Source organism: Haliaeetus albicilla, chromosome Z (assembly GCF_947461875.1).
Source record: "Haliaeetus albicilla chromosome Z, bHalAlb1.1, whole genome shotgun sequence".
NCBI lineage: Eukaryota > Metazoa > Chordata > Aves > Accipitriformes > Accipitridae > Haliaeetus > Haliaeetus albicilla.
The window spans coordinates 55,068,439-55,086,279 of NC_091516.1; the positions used below are offsets into that span (position 1 = coordinate 55,068,439).

At 37.2% G+C, this 17,841-nt stretch overlaps 1 protein-coding gene across 1 annotated transcript in view; it reads left to right on the forward strand.

Moving 5' to 3' along the window:
* The window catches only part of MCCC2 (methylcrotonyl-CoA carboxylase subunit 2), a 42,588-nt gene that overhangs the window by 11,982 nt on the left and 12,765 nt on the right, over window positions 1–17,841 (forward strand). Inside the window, exons 7-12 of the mRNA XM_069776931.1 lie at window positions 5,330–5,443; window positions 12,439–12,503; window positions 13,436–13,535; window positions 14,461–14,556; window positions 15,795–15,867; window positions 16,100–16,176. Coding sequence (XP_069633032.1) covers window positions 5,330–5,443; window positions 12,439–12,503; window positions 13,436–13,535; window positions 14,461–14,556; window positions 15,795–15,867; window positions 16,100–16,176 — 525 coding nt within the window. The remainder of the gene's footprint in view (window positions 1–5,329; window positions 5,444–12,438; window positions 12,504–13,435; window positions 13,536–14,460; window positions 14,557–15,794; window positions 15,868–16,099; window positions 16,177–17,841) is intronic.

A 17,841-nucleotide genomic window follows, 5' to 3' on the forward strand; every position in this document is an offset into this window, starting at 1 on the left:
ATTAATGACACATAGAATTACTGTTAGTCACAGTTCCTGGATTTAGAAGTGGTTTTGTGTCATGTGTGTTGCAGGAGTGCATTGCAGTCAGTTTTTTGATGCAGGTGGCGTGTTAGGGGGAGGTGCATTTCTGGATCTATTACTCACGGAGAATGTAGAACTGCTTGAGGATGTGATTGCTGATGGCAGCCTTGGCTGCAGTGAAAGTGGAGGGCAGAGTATAAGGTCCCAGTGGAGGTGAGGAAGGCAGTTAGCAGGATAAAGACCCTGGACTTCAGGAGAGTAGTCTTGGGCTTGTTAAGGGAATTGTCAGTAGGACCTTTGAGAGGCTGCCAGGGAGGGCAGAGGAGTCCATGGTCTTTGAAGATAACCTCCTCCAAATAAAGGAACGCTCCAGGAAAGCAGATGACCAGGTTGTTCCTACAGAGTTGCTGTGTAGTCAGTCAACTCCCAGCCTCTTCATATGGTTGTGTAGCCCTCTTGTATACCTCCCTTTTATACCCCTTGGCAGGCCAAAGAATTCAAGCTTAGCTGTTCTTCCTACAGAAAGCGTTCCATCCCTTCGATGGTCCTAGTTTATCTTCTGTAAACCTTTTCCCAGATCTTATTATATCTTCTTTGAGATTGTGCTGGTTTTGGCTGGAGTAGACTTAATTTTCTTCATAGTAGCTAGTATGGGGCTATGTTTTGGCTTTGTGCTTAAAACAGTGTTGATAATACAGGGATGTTTTCGTTACTACTGAGCAGTGCTTACACAGAGTTGAGACCTTTTCTGCTTCTCACCCCACCCCACCAGCGAATAGGCTGCAGGGGCACAAGAAGTTGGGAGGGGACACAGCTGGGACAGCTGACCCAAACTGACTCAAAGGATATTCCAGACCCTATGACTTCAGGCTCAGCATATTAAGCTGGGGGAGGAAGAAAGAAGGGGGGGACATTCGGAGTGATGGCGTTTGTCTTCCCAAGTAACCGTTAAGTGTGATGGAGCCCTGCTTTCCTGGGGATGGCTGAACACCTGCCTGCTGATGGGAAGTGGCGAATGAATTCCTTGGTTTGTTTTGCTTGCGTGCATGCATGGCTTCTGCTTTACCTATTAAACTGTCTTTATCTCAATCCATGAGTTTTTTCACTTTTACTCTTTGAATTCTCTCCCCCATCCCACCAGAGGGGAGTGAGTGAGTGGCCATGTGGTGTTTAGTTGCTGGCTGGGGTTAAACCACAACAGAGATGAAGGAGCCAGACTGCACTACTCAATAAGTCAAATAATGATGGAGCATAATGATATACATTATTCTCTTTTCTATTCCTTTGCCAGTTGTTCTAACATCTTTGATTTTTCTGACTGCTGAGCAGTGAGCTGGTGTTTTTGCTGAATTATCTTAATTTCAGGAGCCTGTTCCTAGGTGTAGTTGTAAGTTCAATGCCTATCACTTTATATTGGCTGGATGAAAGAAGGTGAAGGAAATTTTCAGGTTGTTCCACCCAAGAAGAAAAATTGTTTTAGAACATTAGGCTTAGAAATAGGTGTTGCATCCTCAAGCAGAGTAAATGTTTAGCTAACTTGCTGTTTCATCTGAGTACTGTCATGGAAGTATTTCACTAACATATTGTTTCGACACACTTTACTGTTGAACTCAATCTTAATGTAAAGTGGAAATAAGACTTTATCATCTTCATTTTTACCAACCTCTGTCATTGAGAGGCATGGTTGGGCTGGAACCATTTTTATTTATTCTCTGTGAGAAGCTGTGCTTGTTTGAATCTCCTAGTCCAGAAGGAGGAAATAGAAGCTAATACTTCTGTTCAACGTGAAACAGGTACACTGTCAAGGATACAGTATTCTATCTGACTCCTCCTTACATGGCACACATTGGCTTTGTATGATTTTTGAGGAAACTGCATTTGTTACCTTTGCTGCCTTTTTGGCACATTTTGGAAGCAAGTCAGACTTCAATTCTTGAACCATCTTTTTGTCTACCAAAGTATCCTGAAATCCATTGCCTCCAGAGAAATCCAAGGCTGAAGAATACAACAATACACTAAATCTCTTTAGAAAGTCTGACATAATTTAACTTCTGCAGTTCTCTTCTTTCCAGTCATAAAAGTAGAGCAATTGTAGTGATTAGCTAGGTCTCCAGAGGAAAAGCACTGTTTAGTTAAAAATATTTAGGAAAAAAGACAGTTTACAAGCTAACCATCCTGCAGAGTCACTGAAAGGTCTGGGTTGTACTTCAGATTTATACGTGTGAGTAAAATTGGTCCCAGCATTTTTGTGGAACAGCAAGTGTCAAAGGAAATGGTCACAGGGCTGTTTTGCAGAATTATCTTTTTAGGAGAAGTTTTGGTAAACCTTATTTTTGCTAGAGACTCCAATCGTGTGGTATGGGAGTAGTGATTTTTTAATGTTATGTCAAAGATGAATATGTAAACCCAGTTTGCAAGGCTGGAGTTACTGATGTTAGGCAGGACCTTTCTAGATATGCCTGGCCCTAAAGTCATGCTGGTGTTTTCCTAAGTATCTTGAAGCAACATTAATGTATTTGTAAAGTTCCTTATAAAGTTGAATTTGTTTTTATTTTGATTACCACACAGTGTTGCATTAAGACTAGCATTGTACTTCTGTACAATAAAAACTAAATGTAGGAAGGATTTGCCTTTTAATAAAACACATTTCTGTTTGTTATGACAGTGATGAAAGCTTAGTTTTCTTGGTATGACACTGATGAAAGTTTACCTTTCTTAAAATATTTATAGAAGACTGGGGAAAATGTTATACTGAAGTGCTTCCTTCATTTAAAGGATGTAATATGTTTGTATTTTGTTTGGGAGATGTTTCTATCCTTTGTTTCATTTTGAAAAGTCACTATTAACATTTGTAAATCTGCTATTGATTCTGTGCTAACAGACTGTGATTAACTAGAATTGTTACTGAAAAAGACAGCCAAAGAAACTCTCTGAGACTCGATTTTGGAGTTTTAGAAAGCAGGCATTCTTTATTGCAGCGCTGGGTGCACGGGGGATCGCTCCACCTATCATGCACACCATTACCTACAGCAAACAAATTTTATATTATTCTAGTCATATGCATATTCATGTTATCATTTACATAGTGTCCGCCCTTTGGGCATGCGCAGTATGGGTCATCTCTTTTTCCTAGTTGGCTGGCCTTGGCAGGTTTGAATTACAAAAACTCAGCAGGACCAAAGGCTTCTTGTCTGCTGATGCACATCGGGGCCCAAGGCCTCTTGTCTGTTGGTGCCTTGGCGCATACCATTGACAAAGCTCAAGGTTTTCTTATCTTATTCGTACATACCAAAGTTTCGAAGTTGTTCAAGCAAGCAAAGTTCATCACTACAGCAATACAGTTAAGTTTTCTTTCCCATGCTTTTATTTAAGGCGTGAGAATCATCTTCCATATTTGAGAGGATGTTTCATTAGGAAATGGTGTTAGGAGAGTATGCTCCCTCTGATTTCCATTCTGGCGTATTCTTCTGACATGGGAGTCTGGATGTTGTTAGTTTTCTACCTGCTATTCTTTGTTGTGGCCTTCCTGAAGGTCTGTTTCTTCAGTTCATCAGCCCTTCTCAATTTTGCCCTTAAAGTGCTTCCTTTTTTCTCCTTTTTCCAGTTGCTTATGGTGCTTTTAATTTCCCCCTCCACTTTTACCTGTGACTAATTTATTATACTCCTACTGCAGCTTTAAATTGCATTGATGTCTGTATGGCTGTGAATCAGAAAGCTGTGATTATTTTCTCATTAGCCATTTCCTAAGCGCTGTCACACTCATATGCTGCATGGATACTATGGGGAGCTGATCAGTGGGTATGAAATACTGCATGTGCATTCAGAACTGTTGATTTTTATTGTACTCTTAAGTAATTTCCTATGCAGTAATTCAAAGAATGAAGTCAGGAAATAGTACATTAGTCAGGAATTTGAGGTTGTGCTATTTGACAAGTAGATTTTGGGTTTTTTTCCAATATATACATATTCCAGTTTATGTAAAGGAAAAAGTAACACCTGAGAAGTTAAAGTTTAAATGCAGGCACATTTTTCAGCATGAGCCAGGTAAAATTAAGAGTGCGAAAAAACCACAAATCCTGGGGAAAAAAATCAAATTAACTTTTTTCCCAGGTTTCTTCCATTTCTAGAGGCTTGTGTTATCTTTTTATTTACCTGGAGGTATTTATTAAATGCACAACAGAAATACTGCAGATTAATCATGTGACTCTGAATACATTTTAAGATACTGAAAACCGTTTGCTGAAAAAGCTGTTTGATTTGATGATAGCAGGTTGACATAGTTCATCTACTCCTGCTTTAGGTACAGGTAATGTGATTTGGAAGTTTTATTTCTGTGCACTGTTTTCTTTTAAGAACAAACATTAAATTATTATTTAACACAGAACACTGCTTGATGTTGCTTTAGAAATATTTCCAAACAAAGTTAACACAAAATAACATTATTTTGTGTTTGGGGGGCAGGGTTTGCAGTTGTGGTTGTGAAAGAAAGCGTTAGATTAGACAATTACTTTCTTACTATCTGCCTTTTCCATATAACTATTCCATTTCTTCTGCTTCACAAGCTGTTTTGAAAGGGTCTTTGGAGGAGCTCCCTTGAAGGATAAGTTAAGTGAGAAACTTCACTTTCATGATCATATGCTGCTACAGTATTCACAGTGTCTGAGGTCAAGTCAGTTTTGTAAAAGTGTCACAAAAATATTACTGGTAGGAAATGTTCATTGGATAGATTATCATCTAGGCATAAGGATGAAGCAGAGATTATTCACGCTAAAGCCTGTAACAAGATACTCAGCACGCCTTGAAGGCACAGAGTTAATTAGTTGATCCATTGAAGAACTGAAATTACGTAGTAGCAGATGTGAGGAGTTTTCTTCAAAGGATGTTAATGTTGATGAAATTAAGCCAATAAGCAACAACCAAAGCTCTGACTTAAGTGTAAATACCAGGAGCAACCTATAGGTTTCAACCTTTTACCATTCATCAATAAAAACAAATTTCATGGTAGAACGTGCACCTCTTCAAGTATTTCACATACATAGCTCATGGTACTTCATATGTGGTTTTTCCTGCAAGGTGGCCTGAAGATCATAGTTTAAGAGACTACTGAAAACTAGAGAGATTCCCTATCTTTTTGAAGAAAAGCTAAAACATAAATAAAAAGGTTGCTTTGTCAGGCAAAAATAATCTTGCAGTGCTGTCCCAGAACCTGTATTAAAATCAGTACGATATATAATAGTAGCATGTGCATTTGCTGTTTTTAAGGGTTGGACAATTCATTAACTTGTGGTTTTTGTCTTCCCAATAGATAGCAGTAGTAATGGGATCCTGTACGGCAGGAGGAGCATATGTACCTGCCATGGCTGATGAAAGTATTATTGTTGGCAAACAGGGAACAATATTCCTGGGAGGGCCACCACTGGTAAGGATACAGAATTTTCTAGTAACATAGCCCCCCAAATATTTGTGCTACTGACAATCATACAGCTTAAACTATTGAGACCTTTCTTGGTGAGATATTTCCAGATATTATCTCGACTAGTTTGCAATTTTTAAGTATATCTGAATGTTTCTATCTTAAATTAAATCTTTTCTATCTGTTAGAGGTGTATATATAAATCAAACTTTGTTAAGGTGTTTTTATAGTATTGCTTTTGCCTTGCACATTTTAAATTATAAAAATGCTTTCTATATTCAATTATGCAGTGTCTAGGTTTGACTTGAAATAAAAAAATTAAAAGCATGTATATTATATCTCAGAGTCAAGATAGAGAACTTAAGAGCAGGACTGAACTATATTTTATGCCAGTTTACAGACAAAGGACTTAATGACAGAGCTTGTCATCACTTTCTAACTTTCTTAGTAAGGAAATTGTTTCTAAGGAAACTGAAGAACTCCTGTGAATTAAAACTTGCTTTGTTGTAGAACTCACGTGACTGTGCAAAATATTCCAGCATAAGACAGCTTTAAAACTGTAGCTTGGCTCCAATAGGAAAGGGAGTGCCTGAGTGGGGTTTATTTTTTTAAAAACAGCTGTACCAGTGTATGTTCTAGCATATGCTCAGTTTTATACTGATACAAATAATAATCTTTGCTGACAAAGGTTATTTTACTTAACACAAGCTTTACGAGAAGAAAGAAATTTCCAGTAGTAGATGTTATGTTAGTGCTAGAGGTAACAGGTGGGGCAGCACCCAGCACAACTGTTCTGGTCTCAGTGATGTCTGACTGGATAAACTTGCTTTGTTGAAAAAGTCAAATATTTGTCTCATTGAACAAACTGGTCTGAGGCAGCATGTTGGCTCTGTTTTGGATATAGTTTTTTGGGAACTTTGAGGTGTGCTTCCTGTGACAAAGCCAAGTGCAAATCAAATGTCTCTCGAAAGTCCTTCCAACTTGAGCAGGCCTAAATGGAGAAATCAGTTTGTAACAGTATTATTGATGAAGATACTGCTCCACTAAATTGCTGTAGTAATGGAGGAGGAGGAGTTTTGCTGGAAGTCACTTCTTTCCACCACTTAAGATACTGGGAAAATGTAGCAGGTCCCCTAAACTACAGGAAGACAACCACTGACAGATTTTTTGGTTAACCATTTCCTAAGGCATGATTGTGTTTATTTCTTTAAAAGCATGAAGAACTTACCTGTGATGTCATTTAGTGTTCACTTGCATAGCACTGCTCTATTTTCCACAGCATGATTTTGCATTTCATTCTTTTCCTTTGCTTTAGGGTGTTTTTTTCCTCACTGTGTCATCTTGATGCTAAAAGTGGATTTAGCATTTTATACCCCTTCTTTTTTCTTCCAAAGTTCAATGTGTAGATGGATTTTAAATTCTTGAGCATCTTAAAAAAAAAAAAAAAAAAGTCATAATTTATGCAGACATACTTTTTTATGGCTGGTAAGTGCTAATTACTGTTCCAGAACATCTTAAATAAATTCAGAATGTAACTGGCATATCGAAAGCAGTGGGACGGGGGGCACACACCTATAAGTACAAGGATATTTTGTTGTCTGCCATAATAAAATAACACATTTAGCTTGAATTATTTTATTATTTGGATGCTTGGATGCTTTCCAAGTTGTCAAGAAGAATAAAGTGATCAGCAAAAGCAGATGAAGTAATTAATAGCAACTGTGTCATTTAATGTTAATTTATGTACTGCTCATTAGAATTTAGAAATCTAGAATTGTTTTGTTGGAATTTCTTTGGCAGTAATCGTTTCAAATGCCTTACCTAGGTCTCAGTTCCTTTTTACGTTTATTAGTCTCTTTCAGCTTGTTGTTTATAGGTAAACAAAGACAAATCTTCCCTCAAAATTAAGCAATTTTCTGTAAATTTATCACTGTAATTTATATATTAGGAGTTTCTTGGTGAAAAGTAGCGTAAATGTGAATGAAGATATTGGTTGAGTGAGTAACATTGGGTGATTCATACATCTTTTTATTGAGATAAGGAAATTAGGACGATGAAAGACATTAACTTTTATCTCAGACTCTTACTAGCTTGGTTATTGTGTTACAAATAACTGCCGTGGTTGCAGGAACACCTGAGCTGTCTTAAGCACAAACCCTGTCTAGGTCCAGCACAGTTCTTTAGCTTAGAGCCAGTGGCATAGAAAGTGGCAGTACTGCCTCTGGGGCTTGCTCAGGTTCAGAGTAATTTGTTGCAGAAGTTCAGCTAGTAAATCTGAAAGACCCGAGCAAACTCAGCTCTTCTGACATGGCATTTCCACTGGCAAGAGTGCTGGGGAGTCCTGTGCACCTTGAGTGATTCCGCTTGGAGCTATGTTTTAGCTGGAGAGGTTCATCAGACCCTGGGAGACCCGTTGGGTGCATTGAGTAATGTGTCCTGGAGAGCTTACTCAAAGCCAGTTTCTTTCAAGCTCCAGCATTAAGCAGGTACAAAATAAGACAGCTAATACCCAGTACTACCCAGGAAGCTGGCTAGGAAGCTGAAAAAAAGGGAGCCAGACTCTTGCTCTAAGAGGATGGTAATCATTTAACTTCGCAAGGGAATTTAGGTCAGACATGTGTATCACTGAGATGTAGTACAGGAGACTTTTGCTAGGATAGGCAGCTGAAAAAGAGTGGCCTGAGTCAGGTCTCAAAGGGAAGACTTGGCTAGGCAAGTCAGTGACTGCAAGGATGTTGTGAAGTTAGAAAGGACAAAAACTTTTCACCATTTCCAGAGGAAGATTTCACAACTATCCTCCAATTTAATTTGTTCCTTAGCAACCTGCAGATGTAATGATCCTTATCTTTGTGCATATAGATCAAACTTTAATATCACTACCTGTCAGCTTTTCTGTTTGGTAGACCTTTTCGTATTCTCACTGAGAATGTTTTGCTTGCCTTTCTCTAAGCATCAAAATTACTTCAGACTCCCATAGAAACTTCCATTCCATGTTGTAGCACGTATTGTATTATTGTGTATGCTCTGTTCCCCCCAAATGTCTTTCCTATATGAAGAAAATTGGATTGGATTTTATCACTTGCCTGCCTAAAATAAAACATCCTAAGGAAGTGAAAGAAAACCCCTGATGTTAGTTATAATTAGTCTTGGGATGTTTATGCCAAAAAAAGTGAATTGCAGGTACAGTCCAAAGTCTAAAGTGCAAGTTTCCTTGGCCTTCTTTTTAGAAAGGTGATGGGTAATGACTTCATGAACAGATAGATCTCAGTAGTCTGTGCTCAGCAGTGAAGGGAAGTCTGGTAAAAAGCAGTAAGTTTGTCAAATTCATGTATATTTATGTGCTGGGGCCTCTTCTACACATCAGCCTGATCTGTTGTGGGAAATGTACATGTTATCTAAAGTTTGGGTGGATTTCTGCTGATTGCTAGCTGAAGTAGCTTGAAATGGGATTTATTTAAAAATCCCCACATATCTTGTCAAGGATCTATTTGCAGTCTGTTAGAATTTAATGAACTTCAAGAAAGTCAGTACTATTTAAACTATGGTTTGTAGAATGCTCTTGCACTGCAGTACCTGGGAAGGTTATGGAGCAAATAATCCTGGAAGCTATTTGCAAAAACACTATGGACAAGTAGGTGACTGCAAGTAGTGAGCATGGATTTAAAATGGGGAAATCAGGCCTGACCAAACTGGTAGTCCCCTATGCTGAGATGACTGGCTCTGTGGAAGTAGAGAGAACAGTGGATGTTATTTATGTTGGCTTTGACAAGGTTTTTGATACTGTCTTCCGTAACATCCTCAACAAACTGGTGAAGTACAGACTGGGTAAATGGGCAGTGAGATGGTCTGAGAACTGGCTGAACTGCTGCGCTCAAGCTGGAGGTCCATCACTGGTGGCACACCTCAGAGGTCAGTACTGGGACCAATACTGTTTAACATCTTCATTGATGACCTGGACAATGGTGCAAAGTTTACCATCAGCAAATTCGCAGATGATAAAAACATGTGAGGAGTGGTTAATAGAGCAGATGATTGTGCTGCCTTTCAGAGGTACCTCAACAGGCTGGAGAAGGGGGCTGAACAGAACCATTTGAAGTTAATTAAACACAGCAGGCAGATGCTCCTTGGAAGGAATAATCCTGGACACCAGAACAGGCTGGGACACCAATCAGCTGGGAAGATGCTTGGCAGAAAAAGGCACTGTAGGTCCTGGTGGACACCAAGCTGAACATAAGCCAGCAATGTGCCCTTGCAGCCAAGGCAGCCAGCAACATGCTGGTCATGCGTTAGGGAGAGTGTTTCCAGCAAGTCAAGGGTGGTGATCCTTTCCATCTACTCAGCCCTCATAAGACACATTTGGGGTGCTAGGTCCAGCTCTGGGCTCTCCAGACCAAAAAAGACATGAACATACTGGAGTGAGTCAGTGAAGGTCCATGGAGATGATGAAGGGACTGGGGCATCTGTGATATGAGGAGAGGCTGAGAGAGATGGGACTTCTCAGCCTGGTGAAGAGATGGCTCAGGAGGAATCTATCCATGTGTATGAATACCTTGCAGGGGGAAGTAAAGGTAGTAGAGCCAGGCTTCTCACTGGTGCCCAGTGACAGCTCAGGAGGCTACAGGACACAAACTGAAATAAAGGAAATTCTATTTAGATGCAAGAAAACACTTTTTTACTGCAAAGGTGGTCATGCTGAACCAAGTTGTCTGGAGAGGCTGTGGAGTCTTTCCATCCTTGGAGATACTAAAAACTTGACTGTACATGATCATGAGCAACCTCCTCTGGTTAACCCTGCTTTGAGCAGGGGAGTTAAACTAGACAGTCTCCCAGGGTGGCTGACAGACTCCACAACTCTGATTCTGTGATTTGGAGAAGGAAGACTTCATCTCTGCTGAAGAGGAAAAAAAGCCATTTTTGTAAAGTTTATTAAAATGAGTGTCTAGATTTCTGCACTAAGGGAAGTCAGTGCTCTGTTCAGATTTGTTCAAAGTTCTGCAGTAGTCACAGAATCACAATATGTTACAGCTCCATACTGTGTCAGATGTGTGAAGAGACATGTATAGAATTATTTCACAGAATCATGGAATAGAGTCATAGAATCATTTAGGTTGGAATAGACCTTTAAGATCATTGAGTCCAGCTGTAAACCTAACACTGCCAAGTCCACCACAAAACCATGTCCCTAAGTGCCATGTCTACATGACTTTTAAATACCTCCGGGGGTGGTGACTCAATCACTTCACTGGGCAGCCTGTTCCAGTGCTTGACAACCCTTTCAGTGAAGAAATTTTTTTCCTAATTTCTCTTAAAAGTATGTTCTTCTGTTGGTTGTTTAATGAAGACTCAATTATATGTCTGACAGAAACTTTTCATTAATTACTATCAGAATACCACACCTTCATATTACATGGGTAGCCATTCAAATTTAAAAGCAAAAATCCTACTAGTGAAGAAATATCTATAGTTAATTTTACAGATCTGACAGTTTGGAAGTGTGTGTGTATGTGTGTGTGTGTATATATATATATATACACATGTTTAGTGTGCTTCAGTTTTAGGCACGAAACTTGGAAACTGAAATCTGTTTTGGAAGTGATGATAGTTTCATCTTCCCTTGTCTCTTACACTGCCTCTGTACTCTCTGTACGTGATGAATAATGGTTTCACCAGCTTGCAAGCAATCCTTTTCAAAGCAGTTACAGTAGAGTGGAAATGCATCAAGGCTTTTTTTTTTTACCATGCAGTAAATGATACTGCTTTGTTTTAAGGAGGAGTTCACTCACTCTCAGATTATCCTATCAGGTCTAAGACTTGACAGATCTAGGATTTAGGTTGTGCATTGCGGGTATTTTTATGGAGACATACTTGATCCCAAATAGTTTTATGCCATTAATAAGCTTTTTAAAAGAAAATTACTCTTACTAAATTATTGTGTGTTTAATGGAAGATTTAGAAAATAAAAACTGCTAATGATTGTTTTTTAATATTTAAATAAGTTAAAATTCACAGAAGAAGAGTTTGTGTAGAGAAAGCAAAGTGAAAGAATGCTAAGTTTCAGCGGAGATATTGTTTGTTTGAAACAATGCAGGAAAGTATCATGTTTGAAATTGCTTGTTAAGTGCTAAAAATTTTTTGTGAAAATGCATGTTCATAAATCTAAAGGGTGTGTGTCCTGGTTTCAGCTGGGATAGAGTTAACTGTCTTTCTAGTAGCTGGTACAGTGCTATGTTTTGAGTTCAGTATGTGAAGAATGTTGATAACACTGATGTTGTCAGTTGTTGCTCAGTAGTGTTTAGACTATAGTCAAGGATTTTTCAGCTTCTCATGCCCAGCCAGGGCACCTGACCCAAACTGGCCAACAGTGTATTCCATACCATGGGACGTCCCATCTAGTTTAGGAACTGGGAAGTGGGGGCAGGGAATCGCCGCTCGAGGACTGGCTGGGTGTCGGTCGGCGGGTGGTGAGCAATTGCCCTGCGCATCATTTGTACATTTCAATCCTTTTATTACTACTGTTGTCATTTTATTAGTGTTATCATTATCATTATTAGTTTCTTCTTTTCTGTTCTATTAAACCGTTCTTATCTCAACCCAGGAGTTTTACTTCTTCTCCTGATTTTCTCCCCCATCCCACTGGATGGGGGGGAGTGAGTGAGTGGCTGCGTGGTGCTTAGTTGCTGGCTGGGGTTAAACCATGACAGTGTGTAAGCATACTCACAGTAATAATGGACACAGCAGTAAATACAACAGTAAGTGGGGAATCTTTCTCAATAAAAACTACATATTAATGCTAGAATAAGGGTGTAAAATCAGAGAAATTAAGTAATTTTGACAAGATTCTGTGTTGTCACATTTTAAGTGCTCTGAGGGAGAGTAAATGAGGAAATATTAATGAAGAAGCATTTTGTAAAGATCTCTTTTATTGCTATAACTAAGCCAGTATAAGTATTAATGCAAGACAAGCATCAACTCTAAAGCTCATTTTCCTTTCCTTGCGGTAGGTTAAAGCAGCAACAGGTGAAGAGGTATCAGCAGAGGATCTTGGAGGGGCAGATCTTCACTGCAGGTTTAAAGAAATATTTTCCCAGAGTTAATTTCTTCCATCCTTTAGACTTTAACAGGGTGTATTTTATTTTATTTTAATCAGTTTATATTTAGGTCTTCTTTAAACTATATTTAGATTTTAAAAATTAAGATTTTCTGTGTCCTTATCTGGTGGTGATGAATCATTTTGTTGTTAGAGTAGCACAGTTACCTTATGTTACTCTAGTTACGATCTTGTTTCCTTCATTTACTACTTTAAAATACTATGTGTCTAATGTCCTGCAGCATCACACATAATATGAAGGACTTTTCTATACTGTTTAATGCTGAGTGTTAATAGATTAATGCACGTTGACAAAGATAATGTATTTTGCAGATTGTGTCTTTCTTACTGTCAGTTCAAACTTACAAACAAGAAGAAAATAGCCTGTGTTTTTTGTAACAGAATACTTGTTACAAAACAATTCTATGCACTTTCAAGTTCTAACATGAAAAGAACAGTAAACAAAGGTATTACGGTACAGTAAGTTAAGTATTACTGTACAACAAATGCTTAATTTTTATTTCAATTTACTGAAATGAATAAAGAATTATTTTTAAGGGCAGTTTGTAACATTTCTGTAAACATGTTTTCTTTATAATCTCAGATTATTTTTAATTTCCATTGGAACAGTGTTTGTCATCTTTTATATTGTCATTTAGGTTTTTTACTTCCTAGAGTTGCTATTTTATGTCATGTCTGATAACTTGAATACACTGTTTCAAAGAAAAGTTCAGGCATGGGTTCAGTTTTGAAAGTGACTTCATAACAAAACATGGAGAGCTGTACTGTAGCATCTATGTTTTAAAGATAAATATAAAACTTTTAAGGTCTTAAAAGTTTTTAAAACCTCAAGTTTTCATGGTCAGATTTTTTAATTAAGTCTTCTTATTGCTATTGCTATTTATATACAGAAAATCCGGTGTAACAGATCATTATGCTTTGGATGACAATCATGCACTTCATCTAGCAAGGAAAGCTGTGAGAAGTTTAAATCTCCAAAAGAAAGTAGGAGTAAGTATGTAGAATCTGTAAACACTGCATTGTTAAATTAGGAATGCTTTTCTTCTCCTGATTTGTACAATACGTTTTTTGTCTCTGACTTTAGACATTTGAAAATGGAAGTTACAGTTCTTGTCCTTAAAGATTTCTCTAATGTTTCAGTTCTGCAATTGCATTCCTGCTGCATTATTTCCAATAAAATCACTGGGATTACATGCAAGAGTGAAGAAACTAGAACAGTGCTTCAGAATCACGGAATTGCACTTTAAGATTAACCCAGTCTTGCAAGGTGCTTAATTTAATTTTAAGCCCACATGGTAATTCCCATGGACTTAGAATTAGGTAGCTGCTAAAGCACCTTTTTGAATACACATTTTCTGTGATTATTAATGAAAGGTATAAAACTAAGGGGATAGACCTAAATCATGTTATTGTATTGTATTGATTTCCTTGTAGCAAACAGGATGGCATATGGGGAAGAAATTCCCTTAATTTACTTTGGTAGGAGATGCAAGAGCATGAACGGAAGATTAAAAGCTTAGCAGCTGAAGGAAGGCAAGATGTTCTGTTCAGTTGCGTGGCAAAAATCTTCATCAGTTCTTCATAATACTAACTGCCTAATAGGGCACAGGGGGAAAGTGAGCAAATGAGAGGACATGCTTAATTTTTGGTAACATGGAAGAAGTGGAGCATGTATGGAGCTATATGCAGGAGTAGAATCAAAGGTAACAGTAAGTGAGAAGGTGTTACCAACCTTCAGTTTAAGAAACTTCATCTCTATGCAAAATGAGGACAAGCCAGTACAGACATTTTGATGTGGTTGATGAAGAGAAGACTGTGCTCAAAGCAGTTGGCAAATTAATTGTTTGGGTTTTTAAGTCATAATGTGGACTAATAATTCCTTTGTTGTGTAAATTGTTTTGTTAAATTGCTACAGGTTACTATAGAACCATCAGAAGAACCTTTATTTCCTGCTGATGAAATATACGGAATAGTTGGCGACCAGCTAAAAAGAAACTTTGATGTCAAAGAGGTATGAATATAAATGCAGGATCCACATGCCCATACATGCATGCACTCGCTTTTCTTGCAGGAAATCACTCTTTATATCATCATAGTTTGTCTACAGAAATCTGATTTGGGATATATAGTGAGTATGTTAATTTCATGATGTGTTTTAAAGTATTTTTTAGTATTTTTGTCCAGTGGATCCATTGCAATGGCAATGACATGTTGAAAATATAATGCTTTTTGGTTATACATTTAAGAAGGATGAGAGATTGGTAACATTCTGAAAAAGCTGCCAGAAAATAGGGAACTTTGCATTGGCAAAACATTCTATAAACTTGCTGAGTGATGTGATAGCTTTCTTTTTCTGTTAATCCTGTGAAAGTAAAGATCAAATATTTAAAAATTTATGGAATATAAGCACGCTAAGCAATTCAGTGCTCTCACAAGTGCATATGGAGACTACTGTACTCTACTGCAAGTCTAGTGTAATTATTTGCCTTGGTACCTTCATCCGAGACCTCATCCTTTCTCATGTTTTGCGTAGATCCGATATTCAGACCCTTTTTCACTACCAACCAAGTATTTATTTTAGGAGGAGTCTTAGTATGTACCTTTCCTAAAATACTTTGTCAGAAATTACTAGGATTTGCTTTCCATTAAGGGAAAAAAAGATGAACACATTTATTGAGTCTCACACTATGCTCTCAAAAGTTGTAATAGCTTGGATTTATGTTTTTTTGAAGTTGAAATAAATATCTTCTGGCAAATGTCTTGCTAGCAATGGATCTATATTTGTATAAAATAGCTCCTTTGCATCTCAGAGAAACTTCAGAACAGATCTTTGTTATTTTCATATGTCACAAACTTAAGCAAAGCTGAAAATAAACTTATCTCTAAGAAAGTGACTCATGGCTGTATATGTTTTTCTCTTTATAAATGTGAGTCTGTTGGTTAATGTTTAATATAACCAGAGGTGGCAGTTTTTCTTTGAAATTTAACTAGTCAGGAAAACTTTGTTCCTGTATAATTAAACTGTTTGGTTAGAATATTCTTAATCTTGAAATGCCATTTTTTATAAACGTGTAGGTAAATCACACTTGAAAAAGTAAATGGGCTTTGCCTGCCATCCAGACTGTTTATAAGGCGGGCTGCTTGATGCTGTTTATTTTAAGTTATATGTTAGCATGGTCTTTCCTTCTAAACAAATTAAAAACTCTGAAGGGTTAGGAATTTCATTTTATTTTTCTGTTTTTTCTTAAGGTCATTGCTAGAATTGTAGACGGAAGTAAATTTAATGAATTCAAAGCCTTGTATGGGGATACTTTAATTACAGGTATTTAGAAATATTATATTATATTAATTCTATGTATGTTCCTGCTGTTTTTATAGTTGGATTCATTCTGTTTGGGTCACCCATTGATATTTTCAATAACGTTTTTCTTCAATAGAACAGCAGTTTCTGTTATCAAGAGAAAGTGTTACCTTTATCTGCTATGCTAAAATACAGCTATGCTATGGTAAAATAAATATATGTGAAAATTTGCAAATTTATTTTTCTCCTTCAGGATTTGCAAGAATATTTGGTTATCCAGTAGGAATTATTGGAAACAATGGAGTTCTTTTCTCAGAGTCAGCAAAAAAGGTAAATAAATAGATTATTAGCTTCTTTGCCATTGAGAAACAAAACTCTGGTGGACAACTTGCTCTTGAAATTAGGAACTTTTTTTAATAATGGAAATGGACCAGCTCCATGTTTTTCATGTAAACATGAAATAGCTTAGTAAACTGTAAAAATAATTGACCATATTTTAGAAACATTGTTCTGTAGATTCTTCTGATACAAAAGAGGTAGGTCAACAGGGAAATTTAGTTAGAAAAACAGCATTTGCATTTGTGTGACTACAACACAATTGAAATAGTATATCCTGAAACTTACAGCTATTACAAGAAAAGTCTATAATGATTGCATAAAATACCCTATTAGTTATAATTCCTAACCTTCACTGTGAAGTACTACAATAAACCACATAATTGGTTTTGTAATAACAATTTGGAAATTTTCAAACCTGGATTCCAGTATTCAGTTCATTGGTTTACCAGAGATTTAATTTTCATACTTTGCTGCAGCAGCAGCTCCTGGCTTAGACTAATGAGTGAAAACACGGGCAGTCTCATAAAAATCTGTGAACCTGTTTTGTGAATTAAAGGGCATCTTTGATGGAATATTGTGATTGCTCTATGGTTAACAGTGCTTTACAGATTGGGCTTGGAGGATTGGTGGTGATAAAGAGTTTCTGGGTATGGCAGAGTGATTACTTACCTTGTTCTGTGTTGTTTGGCTTGGTTCTTTATTTCTTAAAAAAACTACTGTCAGTTGAATTTTTTGTAATAGCAATTGTATATAGTAGTTTTATTCTAGCAGGCTTCTCTAATGGTGAGGAAATCAGTATTGAAAATCTATAGGAAAAAGGAAGCCTTGATGAGAGATTTGGAGAAAGGAAGTAATTTTACTTGATTTATTGCTGTAATAAAGTAATACACAAAATTGAGTTTCATGTGCTGAAGGAATACTTTCAACTTGGGGCACTGCAGTAAGTGGCATTGTTGTCGGTTAGCATTTGTTTTAACACAGTTATTTCCAAGTTGAAAAAATAACTCTTTCAGTATTTCTAATGCTTTCAGTATTTTTCTGATAATTTAGTGCTTCAACATTTTTCCTACCAATGAAAAAGATGTAAGGAATCTATCTCTGCTGACTTTTGCTGGCATATCAGTACTGTAAGAGGAGATGGTCAAGTTTCACTTGTTTCACTTCTAGAGAGACCTTTGTTGATAATGTTGCTTCTGTAAGCATCATAATCTAAGAATACTCCTTTTTTTTTCTTACCGATTTTTGTAATGAGTTGTGACACATCTTTTTCCCGTGATCATCACTATGCTTTTCGAGTGCTTCTCTGAAAAAGCTAGCTAAAGAGTATGCTTTATGGTTTTTCTTTCTTTTTTTGTTTTCTTTTCGTAAATTTTGCTGGTTCTTTACTGTGAATAGGTTAGAGGTTTTTCCAGTTGCTCTGCTACATACATGATTTTTTACCAGCAGTGTGTAAATAGCCTGAGGGACTTTATTGATTTAGATTGTTTCTAGTTGAAACAGAAGCTTGGAACGTACTATTTGTATATTTGCTAGGAAAATGGCCTTTTCCTATAAAATAGGGAGAGGGCATCTGCCCTGAGAAAAAAGAAAGGTTACAGCAATTGGCAAGGCCATGAGCAAATAGTGTATGTGGGCCTTTCCCAATTTCAGAGAATA